This window comes from Dendrobates tinctorius, unplaced genomic scaffold (assembly GCF_039654945.1).
Source record: "Dendrobates tinctorius isolate UK_male_01 unplaced genomic scaffold, ASM3965494v1 ptg000070l, whole genome shotgun sequence".
Classification (NCBI taxonomy): Eukaryota; Metazoa; Chordata; class Amphibia; order Anura; family Dendrobatidae; genus Dendrobates; species Dendrobates tinctorius.
In genome coordinates this window covers 75,031,240-75,048,540 of record NW_027361738.1, presented here as the reverse complement: position 1 = coordinate 75,048,540, position 17,301 = coordinate 75,031,240, and the positions used below count along the sequence as shown (strand labels likewise).

At 40.8% G+C, this 17,301-nt stretch overlaps 1 protein-coding gene across 1 annotated transcript in view; it reads left to right on the top strand.

Moving 5' to 3' along the window:
• Nucleotides 1-17,301, top strand: part of ITGA8 (integrin subunit alpha 8) — a 213,250-nt gene that overhangs the window by 168,838 nt on the left and 27,111 nt on the right. Inside the window, exons 23-27 of the mRNA XM_073581939.1 lie at nt 55-135; nt 3,596-3,701; nt 7,723-7,881; nt 9,377-9,508; nt 12,961-13,074. Coding sequence (XP_073438040.1) covers nt 55-135; nt 3,596-3,701; nt 7,723-7,881; nt 9,377-9,508; nt 12,961-13,074 — 592 coding nt within the window. The remainder of the gene's footprint in view (nt 1-54; nt 136-3,595; nt 3,702-7,722; nt 7,882-9,376; nt 9,509-12,960; nt 13,075-17,301) is intronic.

Genomic DNA, 17,301 nt, shown 5'->3' with positions numbered 1-17,301 from the left:
AAAACATTCTGTTGTTCGTTATTTGACCCTAATAAACTTTTTTCTTTTTTCTAGTTCTAATAAGGATAATCCCAACAGTAATTTTGTCAGTCTGGAAATCTTCATCACTGCAGTGTCCCGGGTGGAGATCAGAGGGTGAGTATCTTTGTTTTTTCTTATGTTTTGATCATTATTTCTTCTAAATACATATCTATACGTTTTAAAGACTGACACCCTGCTGCCCCCAATACCAACAACCCGTAGGTTCTGCAGCAGTCGGAAGTAAACAGTGCAAGTCCCAGAACGCCCTACATTGTGTAGTGGCCGATTATAGGTACTGCAGCTCAGCTCCCATTTGAAGTGAGCAAGATGAGTGGATGTAAAAAGTGGTATGGCCACTTATAGGTGCTGCTTCTTGTAGAAGAAAATGACTGAAGCACCAGAGTTTTTCAAGGTGTCCACAGAAGAAGTCCAAATTGCTCTGAAAAACTGCCTAAAGTAGACCTTACTACTTATCTACATATTCTGAACCATTTATATCACTGATACATTTCAGTATCAGCAACCGTATAGCCTACTGATGGTTTTAGAAACCAGAACTATGTAGGTCTCTAGTCTGGCTTCACGTGTTTTGATGACAGATGCTTTACCCAAGTCACAGTGCCACATGTTGATACCTACTATCAATGCAAATCTTAGTGTCCACTAGTTTAAGTAAAGTGGGTATCTGGGTATATAAACATAATAGTGCTGATTGGAAAAAAGTAGATGAAGAAACCACTTACCAAGTAATGTCAGTTATTTATTCAGCAGAGTTTTTTTGACGTAATATCTGACTGGCAGAAGGTGTGATGGCATCAATATTTTTATACTGCGATCAGGAGGTAGTTATAGGATAGTTAGATTTGGGCAAAAACTGTTATGTCCTCAAGTTTTGTGAACAACCAAAATAGTACTTAGGGGTGATTTTTGACCCCATCGCTGTACCTAATAATAATAATAATCTTTATTAATATAGCGCCAACATATTCCGCAGCGCTTTACAGTTTGACAGTTTCAAACACAACAGTCATAAGTAACAACGTTAACAATAATACAATAATTAAAGCAAAATAAAATGACCCTGCTCTTGAGAGCTTACAATCTACAAAGCTACAAAGTACAGGTGTGTATTTATATATATCTGGTCCAGCCATCTTGAGAGAAAGGTTGGATAGATAGAGATAGTGAACCGGCTACACACACTCACATAAAATGACTTTGATTAGGGAATGTGATAGGCCGCTCTGATCAAATGTGTTTTGAAGGAGCGCCTAAAACTGTGTAAGTTGTGGATAGTCCTAATTTATTGGGGTAGAGCATTCCAGAGGATTGGCGCAACGTGGGATAAGTCTTAGAGTCGGGAGTGGGAGGTACGGATCAGTGCAGAGGTTAGTCGAAAGTCATTTGTAGAGATAAAAAAATGACTGTGATACTTTTTTAAAGGAGTACTCCGCTTCCTCTGGCAGTGTCTTGTACAATGAATTTTCAACATGTAGACCACTCCATGTAAATCTGGGTTTTGCAGGGATCTCAGGAACGCTGGGGGTCCAAGCAGACATATCCCCATCAATCAGTAAGTTATAAGTCCCAGAGTTAGAGGATACAATTATGAACACAATGGGTGTTACGACCCTCACTGTAGGAATTCCACCGCAACCCAAAATGTATCCATTTCAATACTATAGAAAATTTAACAAGACTTCATGTAACGACCAATAAAAGAGCAAATACTTAAAAACTGAAGTTAATAAGGTTTACCTATCATGGGTCGGGGGAACAGCAGTCTCCGTCTTGTTTGATATCATATCCAGGCTGCTGGAATATGCTGCGTCTGCTTTTTTTCCTTTCTCAGTGCGCAGACTGAGACTTGGACTTTGGTGACCTCCAGGAACGTGTTAGTAATTCCAGACAGCATGTGCTGCCATCACTTACAGTAAAATGAAACAGGTTCCTTGTTCCCTTGAGGAGGATAAAATTGGAGACTTCTTCATCTAAAAAAGGGAGACCAACAGAGAAATGAAGATACTTAAGAAGAATACAATAGTGGGCTACAAGGCTCATATTACTTCTCGAACATCTCCATAAAATACTGCCGATCTTTACAACGTGGCTTCCATTACGAGCTTATTAAAATCTCCGGACCTAGTTTCCATCGTGTGCTGTATTGTAAAGAGATTTGAGACCATGACCTAAGACAATATACCCTGCTAGAAATCATTAGAAATACTGTATTTCCTCCTCTTAACCTCCTTTTCTTTATGTCCTTCCCAATCTGACTGGGTTCTGGTCTTCTGGTTAGTGTAGTAGCATCAACCAGGAAATCACGGGAGGAAACAAGTGATTAGGGATAACCAGCTACAGTTGTGTAAACTGTGGGATAAAGAGGGTTTCTCATGATTTTGCAAATGGATGGCAATTTTGCTAATGGAATCCTTGAAGTCCGGCTTCTTCCATCTCTGATTTCTTGCAGAGTTACCCCAATTTATCTTGTATCTGGGAACCTTTCCGATGTCAGTGATTACATTAAATGGATATCTGTACTTTGTCCCTGGATTGGATGGGACAGGCTGTACATTACAACACTCTTTAGATGTGACCCTTCAAAAGGAACTGTCATGTCGGACGCTATTCACACCACAGCGTCCGACAGGCAGAGGTAGTTCCACCTCCGTCCACTATAGCCTCAGTGGCGCCGGCTTGATCTTCAGGCTCTCGGGGGTTAATCTTGCTGGAGACCAGGTTGGATGTTTAGTCACGCCCACGGTCTTTAAATAGTCATACTGGCCTATGGGCGTCGCCGATTATAGCTTGTGTTTCATACCAAGTGGTTCCGGTCTGGAGTGGAGGTGTTCAAGAGAGAGAGATTCGTATCTGGTGGCGTATGATCCGTTGTTATCCTTTCTCCTTCCCATATTTGTGTTTAGTTGTGCCCTGTTCACATTACTGTATATTCCTGTGTGCGTGCGGCGCAGTGCAGTTTAAGTTCTCCCTGTCTGTCATTATTTGTGTGGGGGCTTTGGTGGTGTGTCTCCTCACTGGGTGGAGGGTGGAGGGTTAAGTGCAGGGCTGAGCAGGAGATAAGGAAAGGTTGGAGGCTCAGGCATTTGCACCATCAGCAAAAACCCTGGGTTGAGGGTCAGACAGGGTTTTCCCTAGTTAAAGGGACATCACAGGGGCCCCGGGTATTTCAGCCTTAGTTGAACTAAGCCCCCCGCGTGACAGGAACATATGGATTTTCTACATGTCTTGATTAATAGAATAGGATCAGTCACTATGAGCTGGTTTCCATATTTTGCACTGATTAGGACCATCAAGTATAAAACTGTTGTATGCATGTTAGAATTAGGGTTCATTCATACATGGTAGATTTCCAGCCCCCAAAAACCCATTCAGATGAATAAATCATTATATATATATATATATATATATATATATATATATATACTGCTCAAAAAAATAAAGGGAACACTTAACCGACACAATGTACTAGGATGTGTTCCCTTTATTTTTTTTAGCAGTATATATATCATTGATATTAACCACTCATATTAATTCCTTAATATTTATCTTGTAGAGTGTCTCTCCCTCCTCAAGTCGTCCTACCCATTCCTGACTGGGAACCCAAGGAAAAACCAACCGAAGAAGTGGAAATCGGACCCTTAGTTCAACACATCTACGAGGTATAACTCAACTTACTAAGTAGCAGTAAACTTACAGGAACAGGATTTTTTTTATTGTGCATATTTTCTACTATTTTGCTGCTCCGAAGTGTCTGCAAGTCATATATCTAGCTGAGTGATAATCAAAAATGTTACAAATCCATCCTGGTCCTGATGCCTCTCTCCGCTCTCCCCCTTACTTCTTTCACTGTTAGAGATAGTAAGAGAGAAGGATTAAGGGGTTGTACAATCTCTAAAGCTCCCTTCCCCCCACAAAAAAAGCATGTACAGTCTCAGAGAGTGCTAAGTAAACAGGCTTTTAAAAAAGGTAAGCGCATGAAGAGGAAGTAAGTGCAGGATAGAAGCTGTTCTGATAATGAAGTTAATAAAGTCAGTAGTACCCTGGATACACAGAGATCACTTCAAACCTATTTTACCAGGAGAAACAATCCCACAAAAGAGAAATCTGAAACTTGGATCAGGTTAGAAACTGCATATCATGGGGTCTGAACACATATGAAGCTTGTGCAGTGAATATGTAATTTTAGTCATTTTACTCTTTTATATAGTCTCACTACATACATCATTTTGTCCCACTCTTCCATACAGATCTTTTCCAGAACTTTCAGGTTTTGGGGCTATCATTGGGCTACATGGCGTTTCAGCTCCCTCCAAATCTCTTCTATTGGGTTCAGGTCTGGAGACTGGCTAAGCCACTCCAGTACCTTGAAATGCTTCTTACGGAGCCACTCCTTAGTTGCCCTGGCTGTGTGTTTTGAGTCATTGTCATGCTAGAAGAATCAGCCACGACCCATCTTCAATGTTCTCCCTGAGGGAAGATTGTTGTAGGCCAAAATCTTGCAATAAATGACCCCATCCATCCTCTCTTCAATATGGTGAAGTCATCCTGTTCCCTTTGCAGAAAAGCACCCCCAAAGTATGATGCTTCCCCCCTCTATGCTTCACGGTTGGGATGGTGTTCTTAGGGTTGTACTCATCCTTCTTCTTCCTCCAAACACGGCGAATGAAGTTGATACCAAAAAGTTCTATTTTGATCTCTTCTGACCACATGACCTTCTCCCATGCCTCCTCTGGATCATCCAAATGGTCATTGGTGAATTTCAAATGGGCCTGGACATGTGCTGGGGTGAGCAGGGAAACCTTGCGTGTCCTGCAGGATATTAATCCATGAAGGCTTAGTGTGTTACCAACGGTAATGTTTGAGACTGTGTTCTCTGCTCTCTTCAGGTCATTAACTAGGGCCTCCCATGTAGTTCTGGGTTGATTCCTGATCTTTCTCAGAATCATCCTTACCCTACGAGACAAGATCTTGCATGGTGCCCCAGACAGGACGATCGACTGTTTTTCTTCCATTTTCTAATAATTGCGCCAATAGTTGTTCTTACCAAGCTGCTTGCCTATTGTTCTGAAGCCCATCTCAGTCTTTTGAAGGCCTACAATTTTGTCCCTGGTGTCTATAGACAGCTCTTTGGTCTTGTCCATGGTGGAGAGGTTGGAGTGTGATTGAATGTGTGGACAGGTGTCTTTTATAAAGGTAACGAGTTCAAACAGGTGCAATTAATACAGGTGTTGAGTAGAGAGTAGGAGGCTTCTTAAAGAAAAACGAACAGGTCTGTGAGAGCCAGACTTATTGTTAGTTGGTCGGTGATCAAATACTTATTTCATGCAATAAAATGCAAATTAATTATGTAGCAATTATACAATGTGATTTTCTGGTTTTTATTTTAAGATTTTAAGATTCTGTTCTGGATGAAATTTCACCTCCTATATATAGAACAATACGACACAGACGGCGACAACCCTAGCACACCCTGCAAACACGTTTCCTGCAGCGGTGCTCCAGGTGCGCCGAACGTCTGTAGAGAAAATCCAATCTACCCGAAGACTTCATCCATTATAAGTTTATGCTTAGAACATACAACACCGCCCTTCACCTCTCCAAACAAACCTATTTCAACACCCTAATCACCTCACTGTCCAATAACACTACACATCTCTTTGACACTTTTCATTCTCTACCAAACCCAAGAGTGCAGGCCCCAACCACGGAGCTCCGAGCTGACGATCTGGCCAATTACTTCAAAGAAAAAATTGACCATATCCGACAGGAAATTATCTCCCAATCACCTCATACCATGCACTGTCCTCCCTCCCCTACTGCATCTAGCTCACTCTCTGATTTTGAACCAGTCACAGAAGAAGAAGTAATCAGGCTCCTTGCATCTTCTCGCCTAACTACTTGCACCAGTAACCCAATTCCGTCACATCTCCTCCAGTCTCTTTCCCCTGCTGTCACCACTCGCCTAACTAAAATATTTAACCTCTCTCTCTCTTCCGGTATCTTTCCTTCCTTATTTAAGCATGCCATCATACAGCCATTACTTAAAAACCATCCCTCGACCAAAACTGTGCCGCTTACTATGGACCTGTTTCTAATCTTCCCTTCATCTCTGACACCCAATTATACGCTTCTTTTCCTGACATCACGCCTGCCTTGTTAGAAAACACCAGCGATTGTCTAAACGCTGTCTCTAACATCATGTCCTCACTATATCTGAAACTGAACCTGTCAAAGACTGAACTCCTTGTGTTTCCTCCCTCTAGTATTGCACCTATGCCCGACATTGCCATTTCTGTGTGTGGTTCCTCTAATACTCCCCAGCAACATGCCCGCTGTCTTGGGGTCATACTTGACTCCGAGCTTTCATTCGCCCCCCACATCCGATCACTGGCTCGCTCTTGTTATCTGCACCTCAAAAACATTTCTAGAATTCGACCTTTTCTTACTTTCGACTCTGCAAAAACTCTTACTGTTTCTCTTATTCATTCTCGTCTTGACTATTGTAACTCTCTTCTAATCGGTCTCCCTCTTTCCAAACTCTCCCCCCTCCTATCTGACTTGAATACTGCAGTCAGGATCATATTCCTCGCCTATCGTTACACCGATGCCTCTACCTTGTGCCAGTCATTACACTGGCTACCCATCCACTCCAGAATCCAGTACAAACTTATTACCCTCACCCACAAAGCTCTCCATGGCTCAGCACCACCCTACATCTCCTCCCTCGTCTCAGTCTCCCACCCTACCCGTGCCCTCCGTTCTGCTGATGACCTGAGGTTAGCATCCTCAATAATCAGAACCTCCCACTCCCATCTCCAAGACTTTACACGTGCCGCGCCAATTCTTTGGAATGCAATCCCTACAATTTTAAGCGTGCCCTAAAAACGCACTTTTTCAGACTGGCCTATCACCTCAACACATTAACTTACCTATCCCTGTGTGGCACAGTCAAAAGTTTTACCATAACCAGGTTCCCCGCATCATGTTCCCACATGCTTTATGCATCTATTAGCCCTCTGCATCTGTACTGTTACACACTTAACATTATGGCTGGTCCGAACAATGAAAGCAATTGTTACCACCCACCTTTCGTGTCTTCCTTTTTTGTCCTCATAGATTGTAAGCTTGCGAGCAGGGCCCTCATTCCTCTTGGTATCTGTTATGATCTATGTGATTATTGTTATGCTGTAATGTCTATTGTCTGTACAAGTCCCCTCTGTAATGTAAAGTGCTGCGGAATATGTCAGCGCTATAGAAATAAAATTATTATTATTATTATGTCTTTCACAGTTGAAGTGTACCTACATTAAAAATTACAGACCTCTCCATTTTTTGTAGGTGGAAAAACGTGCATAATCGGCAGTGTATCAAATACTTATTTCCCCCATTATATATATATCAGATGCATTTAACATTGCTTCAATGGACTATCTTAAATGTGAGACTTATGGCAAGCTAATTTAACATCCCAAAATGTGAAATTTCTTGTGTCTCACTAATCTCGTAAATAAAAAATTCTCAGTCCCGGTTTTCATTGGAGAGATTGTTATTTGGTGCAAAATCCTCACTTACTGTAATCCGTGAGATCTGCAACAGTCCCAGAAACTTAGCAAGAAAAATTGTAAAAATACAGTTTGTAATAAATGATTTTTTCTGTTTTTTTTTTTTGTTTGTTTTAAGCTGCATAATATTGGACCAAGTGCGGTAGGTGAAACGCACGTTACTGTGGAATGGCCTATCCGGGACAGAGAGAAGTTCCTCCTTTACATATTTCACATTGAGACCGAGGGCCCCTTACAGTGCCAGCCAAACAGCGCAATTAACTCTTTGAAAATTAAGGTATGTTAAAAAGACAAATTCACTACACATAATGCTTAAAGGGCAACCCCAATAATTAGCTGATCACTGTGATTGCTTCTTGGAAACCGCTTCTGACCATAAAATTCCCCTTACAGCAGCCCCTGCAGGAAATAGGTGGTATTGCATGACACAAATTCAAAGAAATGGGATACTTTATAATACATAACAGGAACAAGTCCTGCAGAACAAGAGTTACTCCTCTTAAGCTATCATCAGCTGAACGTTATAGACTGGTTTCCAAGTGCTGGTAAACATTTTTTTTTTTATTAAAGCTCAATATTTTTACATTTTGTATTCCCTTGTCTTGAATATTTATGATCACCTCCTTTAAATGGAGCACTTCTGACAGTTTCCCATAGAGTGAGTCAATAAAATTCTTCTCGCTCTTGCCATGGATAATACCCGGATAATCCGCGTTGCTCACGGATTAGATGTACAGCGGTGTCAGTATCCCCTAATTTCTCTACAGGGATTGAGATTAAAACTTTTGCAGCTTTCTCGATACGGTAACTTCCCTACAGGGTCCTATTTGTCTCCACGATTTTCTTACATCAGGCATCCCACTTCATGTACGGCTTTGCCACCCGTGGGATTTATGGGATAATATCCTCCTATTTTCTGCCCCATATTGGCTGCACATGTGCGGGTTTCCGTCTTATCCTGTCCAGGGATAATTCCTTTACTGCTAGCAGCCGTTAGTTAATTTGCCTCGTACATTTCATCTTTTATTGAAGTCGCACTAATGGAACAGAGAACGAATGTTCTTTCCTTCCCGAAAATTACAGTGGATGGTTTACAGGGCAGAATGCTGATTTACTAACATTTAAATAAGAAAAAAGGAAGAGAATTATATATACAGTATATGTATGTAGGGCGGAAGAGTGACTCATTGAGGAACTAATGTCGGGACGTCTGGTTGTAACCCCCATATAGAACAGGATATAAGTCCAGAAGCTCGGACTTCTAGACACAAAAAGCCTGATGACGTACGGTCTTTCCCTAGAGATAGCAGGGGTAACTGAGGCTATAGCCTTGGGGTCTCCACCACCCGGAAGCCTCCATCATCCTACCCAACCATGCGCCATTTCTAAAAGATAAGCACTATTATATATGCACTATTATATGACCTCAAAGTGTTATAATTTAGTAAGTCTTGATGCAATATTTTACCATTTGTCCATAATATATTTCACCAATGACCTCCAAACTCTCCCAATCTGGTTTAAGGCTACACTCTTATTATTCTAGTATCAGTATTAATACTATTTCATTATTGAAGTTTCCGGCGGTTGATGTGAGTTTTTGCTTTACTGAAAATAGTCTAACATCGAAAAATGTTACTCTTGCCCCATTTCATTACGAGCAGTCATGGTGGGATTCGCTACACGAAATAGTAGTTCCATTTTGAAAGGTTTCAGACTCATCACCTATCAGATATTTCAGTTTCTTAATTCATTTATTGGCATCTCTTTAGACAAGTGAACCTGAAGACACTCCGGTATTAGCTGCTTTCCTACGAAATTCCAGTGTGTCTCATGCCGTGAGTCGAAGAGACATAGCGATGGCTGAACCTCTGAGGCATAACCCCATTTTAACTAAACTACTGGTAAGAACATGGCATCATATGGTAAGAACGCTCGTTCAGACAAAAGCTATCTTCCCCGATCCCGCCATAATTATATTGACATCTAGATCAATTGCATGGGAGGATAACATTAGAACAGCTTGGTAGTAGAATTGGACTTGGTCCATCAGTAATCTATGGCTACTGGATGGGAGCCCTGAGAACCGCCTCTTATGTCCCAGCATCTGTGGCTCTTATTTTTATTAGCTAACTGTTCTCGACATCATCGTTGCAGCATGATGCACATGTGACATTGTGCCAGGCTGGCTAATCAAAAGAGCCGCAGATAAGGCACCAGGAGGTACAAGGCAGTTCTCAAGGATCCCATCGAACAACCACAGAATAGTGGCATGGCCAATAGAACAGGTCTTGTGAATCAATTCGAACCAACTCTACTTAATAGCTTCACAGTTGAAGAATTACACATTAGGGGTGCCAAGAACTGCTGAGAAGTTTTACCAGGGCTTGTAGATACCAAAGTGGTTAGACTTTTCTCTACCCTCCTGCTTGCATAGACCTAAATGTTCATCCTTGGCCAAGAAATTTGTGGAAGCCCTGCAGATTGGTCTTAGACATCATTTCCTGAACCCCTTGTTTAGGGTTTACCTTGAAAGGTAGTTATAGTCAAAGGCACTGGCATTTCAGTGTCTTGAAGGAAACACCATTTGACCAAAAAGAGCACATGATACCCAGGTGTTCCGTCTACGGCATGGTGATCTAAATTGCCTTAACTATGACGTAGACATAAACACACAGTCTTAGGTATGTGGGGCAGAAAGTTCATGAAAGTCTTTTCACTTTTGAAAACCTATGTAGAAGATTCTGAAAGGTCATTTTTGTCAAAGATTGTATGCTGAAATTATGGTAAAGCCCCTTTCAGAGTAGACAAGTAATTTTATGTGGAGGTAACCCTTGGTAAATGCTGCCAGCTAGAAGGTTGATTATTGGTCAAACAAGACCAGGACTGTCATGTCTTAGAGAAAACTGGATTTGTCAACGTGCCTCATGGCACCCAAAAAACCCCTGAGATTTTCTTCTCAGACATGAATGGGACAAAGATGTTCAGCTCAGTAGTCTCACAGAGATTAAGCAGAAGGGCAAATGCGGCACCACTGCTCCATTCCAAGGGGAGGACATAGGATGGAATCTCTGAAAATCACTGGGAGTCTCGGTGATCGAGCCCTCACCGATAACTTGTTATTACTGGATACTCTATCAAGATCCTGCAAAGGTTATCTGACAATTCATATATAAAGATACGGAAGGCAGGCAGTAGGATAAAAAATAGTCAAAAAGCTTCAGTCTTTCCATATGTTGGAGGAAACATTTGACCATTTGCCCGATGGTTCCCAAAAATTTAAGAATTTTGCCTAGTCCTGCTAAATCAGGCTACCCGGCCATGTAATGTCTCTGAGCATTTTCACTCTCCTGTATCTGTCCATAGGAACAAGTGTGACATTTCCATCTCTTGGATTTACGAGAGATTGAAAGATACACATGTTGTTCATGTCGTTAATATGAAACACATTAGATTGTTTGTTCTAGATTATTGGCTTGTTTTCTTGTCTGGAAATATGTTTTGTTCTGATTTTTTTTTTGTAGTAGTAGTTGTTGGAAGATCTAGTAATTATTTTGCTGGCTTGGTCCATAAATCTGTGGTAGATAAGAAGAATACTTTTCTAACATACCAAATCAGAAGAGAAGTGAGGCGTTTATACAGACAATTGGAATCCAAGAAATTAGATAAATTTGTTGTTTTAACATTTATACTAAATCTCACCTGGCAATCTGTGGGTCTCGCTTCAGAAACTCCCCCAAAATTTGCAATTTTCACCAGAGTAAGCTCCAGGTGCCCTCAACCAAATTTGGAATGTACCCAAAGTAAAGTGAAGCTTTCTAACCTGAAACTAATCCACCTAAATCCAGTTGAAATAGTAGATTGTACATGGTGGAGAATTCCCCCTTTCTTATTAAGATGGAAACAGTGGCCCGCATATAATGTTCAGTATAACGATTTTGCTAAAAAATAAAAATAAAAAAAAAGTTACATGCTAAAATGTTTCATCCAAAATTTAGCAATTAAATTTTCAAAATTGTTTTCCTTCCTTACAAAAAAAGCAGTCCAAAAAAGTGACCTAGATCGTTTGGTAATGTAAAGATTCTATTAAAGGGAATCTGTCACCTTTTTTTTTGACTATTAGCTGCTGGCATTGACATCAGGGGCTTATCTACAGAATTCTGTAATGCTGTAGATAAGCCTCCGATGTAACCTGAAAGATAAGAAAATACGTTATATTATACTCACCGGGGTGGACGGTCTGATCCGATGGGTGTCGCGGTCCGGTCCGATGCCTCCCATCTTCATATGATGCCGTCCTCTTGTTCCCTTCCTGTAGTGGCTCCGGTGCAGGCGCACTGCTATGCCCTGGTGAGGGCAGACCAGAATACTGCAGTGCGCAAGAGCCAGACCTCTCCCAACACCTGCGCACTGCAGGACCTGTGCCGGAGCCACGACAGGCAGCAAAGAAGAGGACGGCATCGTATGAAGATGGGAGGCGCCGGACCGCAACACCCATCGGACCTAGACCGGACTGCCCCCCCGGTGAGTATAATCTAATGTGTTTTTCTTATCTTTCAGGTTACATGGGGGGCTTATCTACAGCATCACAGAATGCTGTAGATAAGCCCCTGATGTCAATGCTGGCAGCTGATAGTCAAAAAAAAAGGGTGACAGGTTCCCTTTAAAAAGATATTAAGTACAGAAAATGTACAAAATAAATATTCCAACAACACCTCCTTCACTCTCCTCCTATTCTTTGATCTAATTTTTTGCTCATATTTCAATTAACACTGAGAAATATATAAAGAAGTCTTCTGCGCATGTCTCTCATCTCCTACTTCTCATTGTCCCATGTGTGGCTGTAAGACAACTACTTGCAGCAGGAGCCTCTCCCCTTTTCTCTGTCTGAGGGGGTGGAGCTTCAGCTACCCACCAGCTAATGATGGAACTGATCCGCAGGAAATAAACCCTTCTACATTTCTGCAGCACAAAACTGATCATGTACAAATGCTGCAGTCTAGCAAAGAGCAAGGGAAACCAGTTTAGCGTTTATAAGTTTAAAGCTTTTTTTAGAAGCGTGTGACTTTTAACAAATTAGATGTGATCAATTACCCTCTTTTTTATAATTGTACCCCCTTATTGACCAGTATAGACTAATATATCATTAAAGGATATATTTATGCTGCTCAGCTGCTACTCATTTCAATAAGAGCTGATCTGCAGTTCTCGGCAGCAGCCACTACACAGTGTACAGAGCGATGCTGATAGCAGCTGGTTGGTGGAGGTGCTGTGTATTAGACCTCCAACAATCTGATATTATAAGAATATGAATGGAAGCCCCCTTAAATGTATTTGTGTATTTTTCTTATGGCAGAACTGCACCAATGTGCAATGTTTAACAATCTCCTGCAAAGCAAAGGGATTAAGAGGCGCTGAACGGGCAGTGATAAAGATACGATCCAGGATATGGGCAGAAACATTCCTCCAGGTAGGTTCAACCAAACCCAATCTTTTGGTATGTTTTCTTCTGGCTTGTAAGTTCTTTAGTTTTCTTTCTACTTTTCCAAAAACAAGCTGAAATTGCACAGATAACAATGAAACATAAGAGAACATCAGCAGGCTCGGACTGGCCCACAGGAGAACTGGAGAATCTCCTGGTGGGCCTCACTCGACCTATATGAGAAATGGTTGGCACAATAGATTAGTTTAATTATGTACCGAGTAGGGCATCATTTCTTCATTAATTTAACAACCTACACCGTTTATTATTATATATAAACATAGGCAAATTCGTGAATGAGGGTAATGTGATCTTTTCATGTAGCTGTAGAGTGGGCCACCAGAGTCAGTGTTACTGGTTGTTCCCTTGGCACTCCAGTCCTCCACTGGACACCAGTATGATTTGTCGGGTGCAGGCTTATTATTGGGGTCCAGAAGCTTCAAGTTATGCATTGAGCACCACTGTAGATTTGTAGATCTATGGGTATCTCCTATTTTTAGGCAGTCAGTGAGTTATTTTTGGAGCAGCAGTAAGTACAATGACATAATGATTGCTTGCGTTGTCCGGCGGCCAGGACCAGCTGCTTCTGGATAAATATCAAAGTGAAGATTATTAATGAGATGATTCATCTCTGGATTAGAATTGAAACCGGATCTAGCAGTAAACGCTTATTGTACAGTGCGCTTCCCATATCAGCAGATAGTTCTTTTACAGTATAGTGTCTCGCTAATTTGCAATTTATTTTTGGTTTTCCATTTTGCAAAAATTTAAACTTTTTGGCATGAAAATAATCTATATTTCAATGCAATTCAGCTTATTAAATGGCATTCATCTATAACTAGAAATCCAGGGCTGCATAATACAGCTAGTGTTGCTACCACTTTGTGTATTTTTGCCACCAAGTCATCGATGATAGTTTGAGTCATCTGATGCTGTGAAACTAAAAAGCATCAATCAACGATCACCAAGAGTCGATCAGCTCTCATTAAAGCAAATTTATCTGCTTGTGTAAAAAGATATCTGCTGATTGTTGGCCTTCTAGTATGTAAAGGGGTTTTCTAGGGAATAAAAATTATTTTTGAATGGTCCAGATTGGTTAAAACATAAAATAGGTACAGTATTATGAACCCTCTCTGATCCAGCTCAAACACTTACCGGGTCCCCACTGGTCTCTATTTCCTGGTCCTGTCTAAATTTTAAATAAAATTGGCCACAGATGCCCACTCATTGAATCATTGGCTACCTCTATTGACAATGATTGAAAAGGACTTTCTGTCCATATTCCGTTAGCGTTGAGATCGCTCCAGAAGTAGGAACCTATGAGGTCCAGGTATGTCTTGATATTGGAATCGACGATGGTGATTATTGCTTCTTAAGATTATTTTTATTCCAAACCGAAGAAAAATAAATTGTACCTGGAAAGCCCCAATAAAGGTGTTAGCCAATATTGTCAGTTCAAGAAACAGCCAAAAAAAATGAATAGGGAGGAGAGGAAGGATTTGGAGACCCAATGGTTTACTATAGAGTCGCGCTAAGGTGCATTGGGTCAATTAGAGTCAAAGATCCTGCAGTACTAAGTTCTATTTATGCAAAACTTATGACCAAAAGGTTATTTGTGAATAAAGCTGTAAAATATAGTCCCAGGCAGCAAGGAATTGTCTCCTAACACCTTCAATCTGGGTTGTCTTCTGCTGAACCTTGTGTCAAAACTTGGTTCCACCAGAGGATCTGCTCTGATGGGCCAGTCCAGCCATGCCTGAAAAAGCAAAGAACAACCTTTAAAGGGTAATACCACTTTAGACATTTAAGGCATAGCCATTGGATAACTATAAAGCATAGCCATCTTTTCAGATCTCTCCTATCTCCACAATAGGGGTCCTTTGTCCCCTTTCCTGCCTGGTGAGGAGGCCATCGCATCTAGACAGAAGAATAAATGGAAAGGTGTCCTCATTTCTCTCCATTCTGTACTATGGGAGCCATCGGTACTAGTCGAGCTTTTGATTTCCTAACTAACATATTGATTTAGCATCTGACACCTCGAGTTCCATTGTACAAATGTCTAAAATTACAGCAGAAAAAAATTACAACCTTGAGATAAAAACAGCTTCTCGTCTCCTGGGACCTCTCACTATATATAGAATGAGACTGGAGAGACAAAACAAAGGAGGAAAGGCATTAAATATGTGCGTGTGATTTAAAGTCTGTAACAAATTATTTTGGGAAGAAAAGCCATAAATTATTCGATTCTGCTCCAGTTTTTCTTTAATTGGAAGTAAATGTTGTGCACAATGCCAGGGAGGCTCCAGGTTTTTGAAATGTTTTTTCTTTCACCGCGGAGAGGAGGAAATGCAAATCTCAGAGATCTGCTCACATCTGGCGCGGGGCCGGGGATCTATCACATTGCTAAAAGCTTGTGCATCTCTGGAAGTGTACTCCTTATATTTGAGGCCTTGAGGGATTCAGGAGGAGCTGTAGGAAGCTTACCTGGGTCTCAGATTTTCATTCTGGGGTATGTAGTAGTTTTCATGGATGGTGAAGCCATGGGCATGCACGATGCCGGTCTTCTGTCATCGGATGGATCTTCGAAAAAAGGAAAATAAACATTCAATATTGATATACGTCGAAGAACCTCAACAAGAAGATCACAACAACCTCAGAACATGACCTCTGGAAGAAGGATTGAAGATGCAAAAACAAGCCCATCAGTAGGGCACCTCATTTTGTTGGCTTAGATCATATGGGCTCTTGGGCAGTAGGTACGATGACTTCTCCTAAGAAATATCTTAGAAGTTAAGACCATGTGCTTTCCAACACTTAAGTTTGATTTAGAAAACTTCTTATACTTCTCAAGTAGCAGTTTATGTTTCCTTAGACTGCCAACGATTGGTGTTTCATATCACACAACCAGTACGGCGGTACGTCCTGTTGTCATTTTTTCAAATATGGCTGCATATTGAAAACTTTAAAAAATTCTGATATTTTTATAAAGCAGATCTGGCACCAGATTTCACAGTATACATAACCTACAGTGGCATGTAAAAGTTTGGGCACCCCTAGTCAAAATTACTGTTATTGTCAACAGGTAAGCAAGTTGAAGATGAAATTATCTCTAAAACGTCTAAAGTTACCCCTTCAAGCCCCAAGCCTTTTTTGACCTTCATGACTAGGCCAAATTTTACAATTCTGACGAGTGTTACTTTATGTGGCAACAACTCTAGAATGTTTCAACGGGTCCCACTGATTCTGAGACTGTTTTTGGTGACGTATTGTACTCCATGATAGTGCTAAAAATTGTTTGTTATGACTTGCGATTATTTGTGAAAAAATCAGAAATTTGGCAAAAATGTGGCAATTTTCAAACTTTTAATTTTTATGCACTTAAATCAGAGAGATATGTCACACCAAATAGTTAATAACATTTCCCACATGTCTACTAGAAAGATTAAAAGATGACCAGCGATTTCTCATTTTTCCAACAAAATTTACAAATTTTTAGGGACCACATCAAATTTGAAATGACTTTCAGTGGTGGCTTATATGACAGAAAATGCACCAAATTGACACCATTCTAAAAACTGCACCCCTCAAGGTGCTCAAACTTTATTCAAGAAGTTTATTTACCCTACAGGTGCTTCACAGGAACTGAAGCAATGTGGAAGTAAAAAATGAACATTTATCTTTTTTTCAAAAAAATCTTACTTTAAACCCACACGTTTTATTTTCACAAGGGTAACAGAAGAAAATGGACCCCAAAAATTGTTATGCAATTTCTCCTGAGTACGCCGATACCCCATATGAGGGGGAAAACTACACGTTGGGCGCATGGCAGGGCTCGGAAAGGGAAGGAGCACCGTTTGATTTTTTTTTTAACACAAAACTGGCTCGAAGAAATTGCACCATATAATTTGTTTTGCAATTTCTCCTGAGTACACTGATACCCCATATGTGGTTGAAAACTACTTTTGAGGCACAGTGCAAAGCTCAGAAGGGAAGAAGCGCCATATTGGAGTTCAGATTTTGCTGGAATGGTTTGAGGATGCCATGTCACATTGGCCCAGGTGCAAAAACAGCAGAAACCTCCCCTATAAGTGACGTCATTGTCAAAAGTACACCTCTCAATGAATTCATCTAGGGGTGCAGTGAGCATGTTGACACCACATGTGCCTCACAGAAATTGATACCATTGAGCGGTGAAGAAAGAATAATTACATTTTT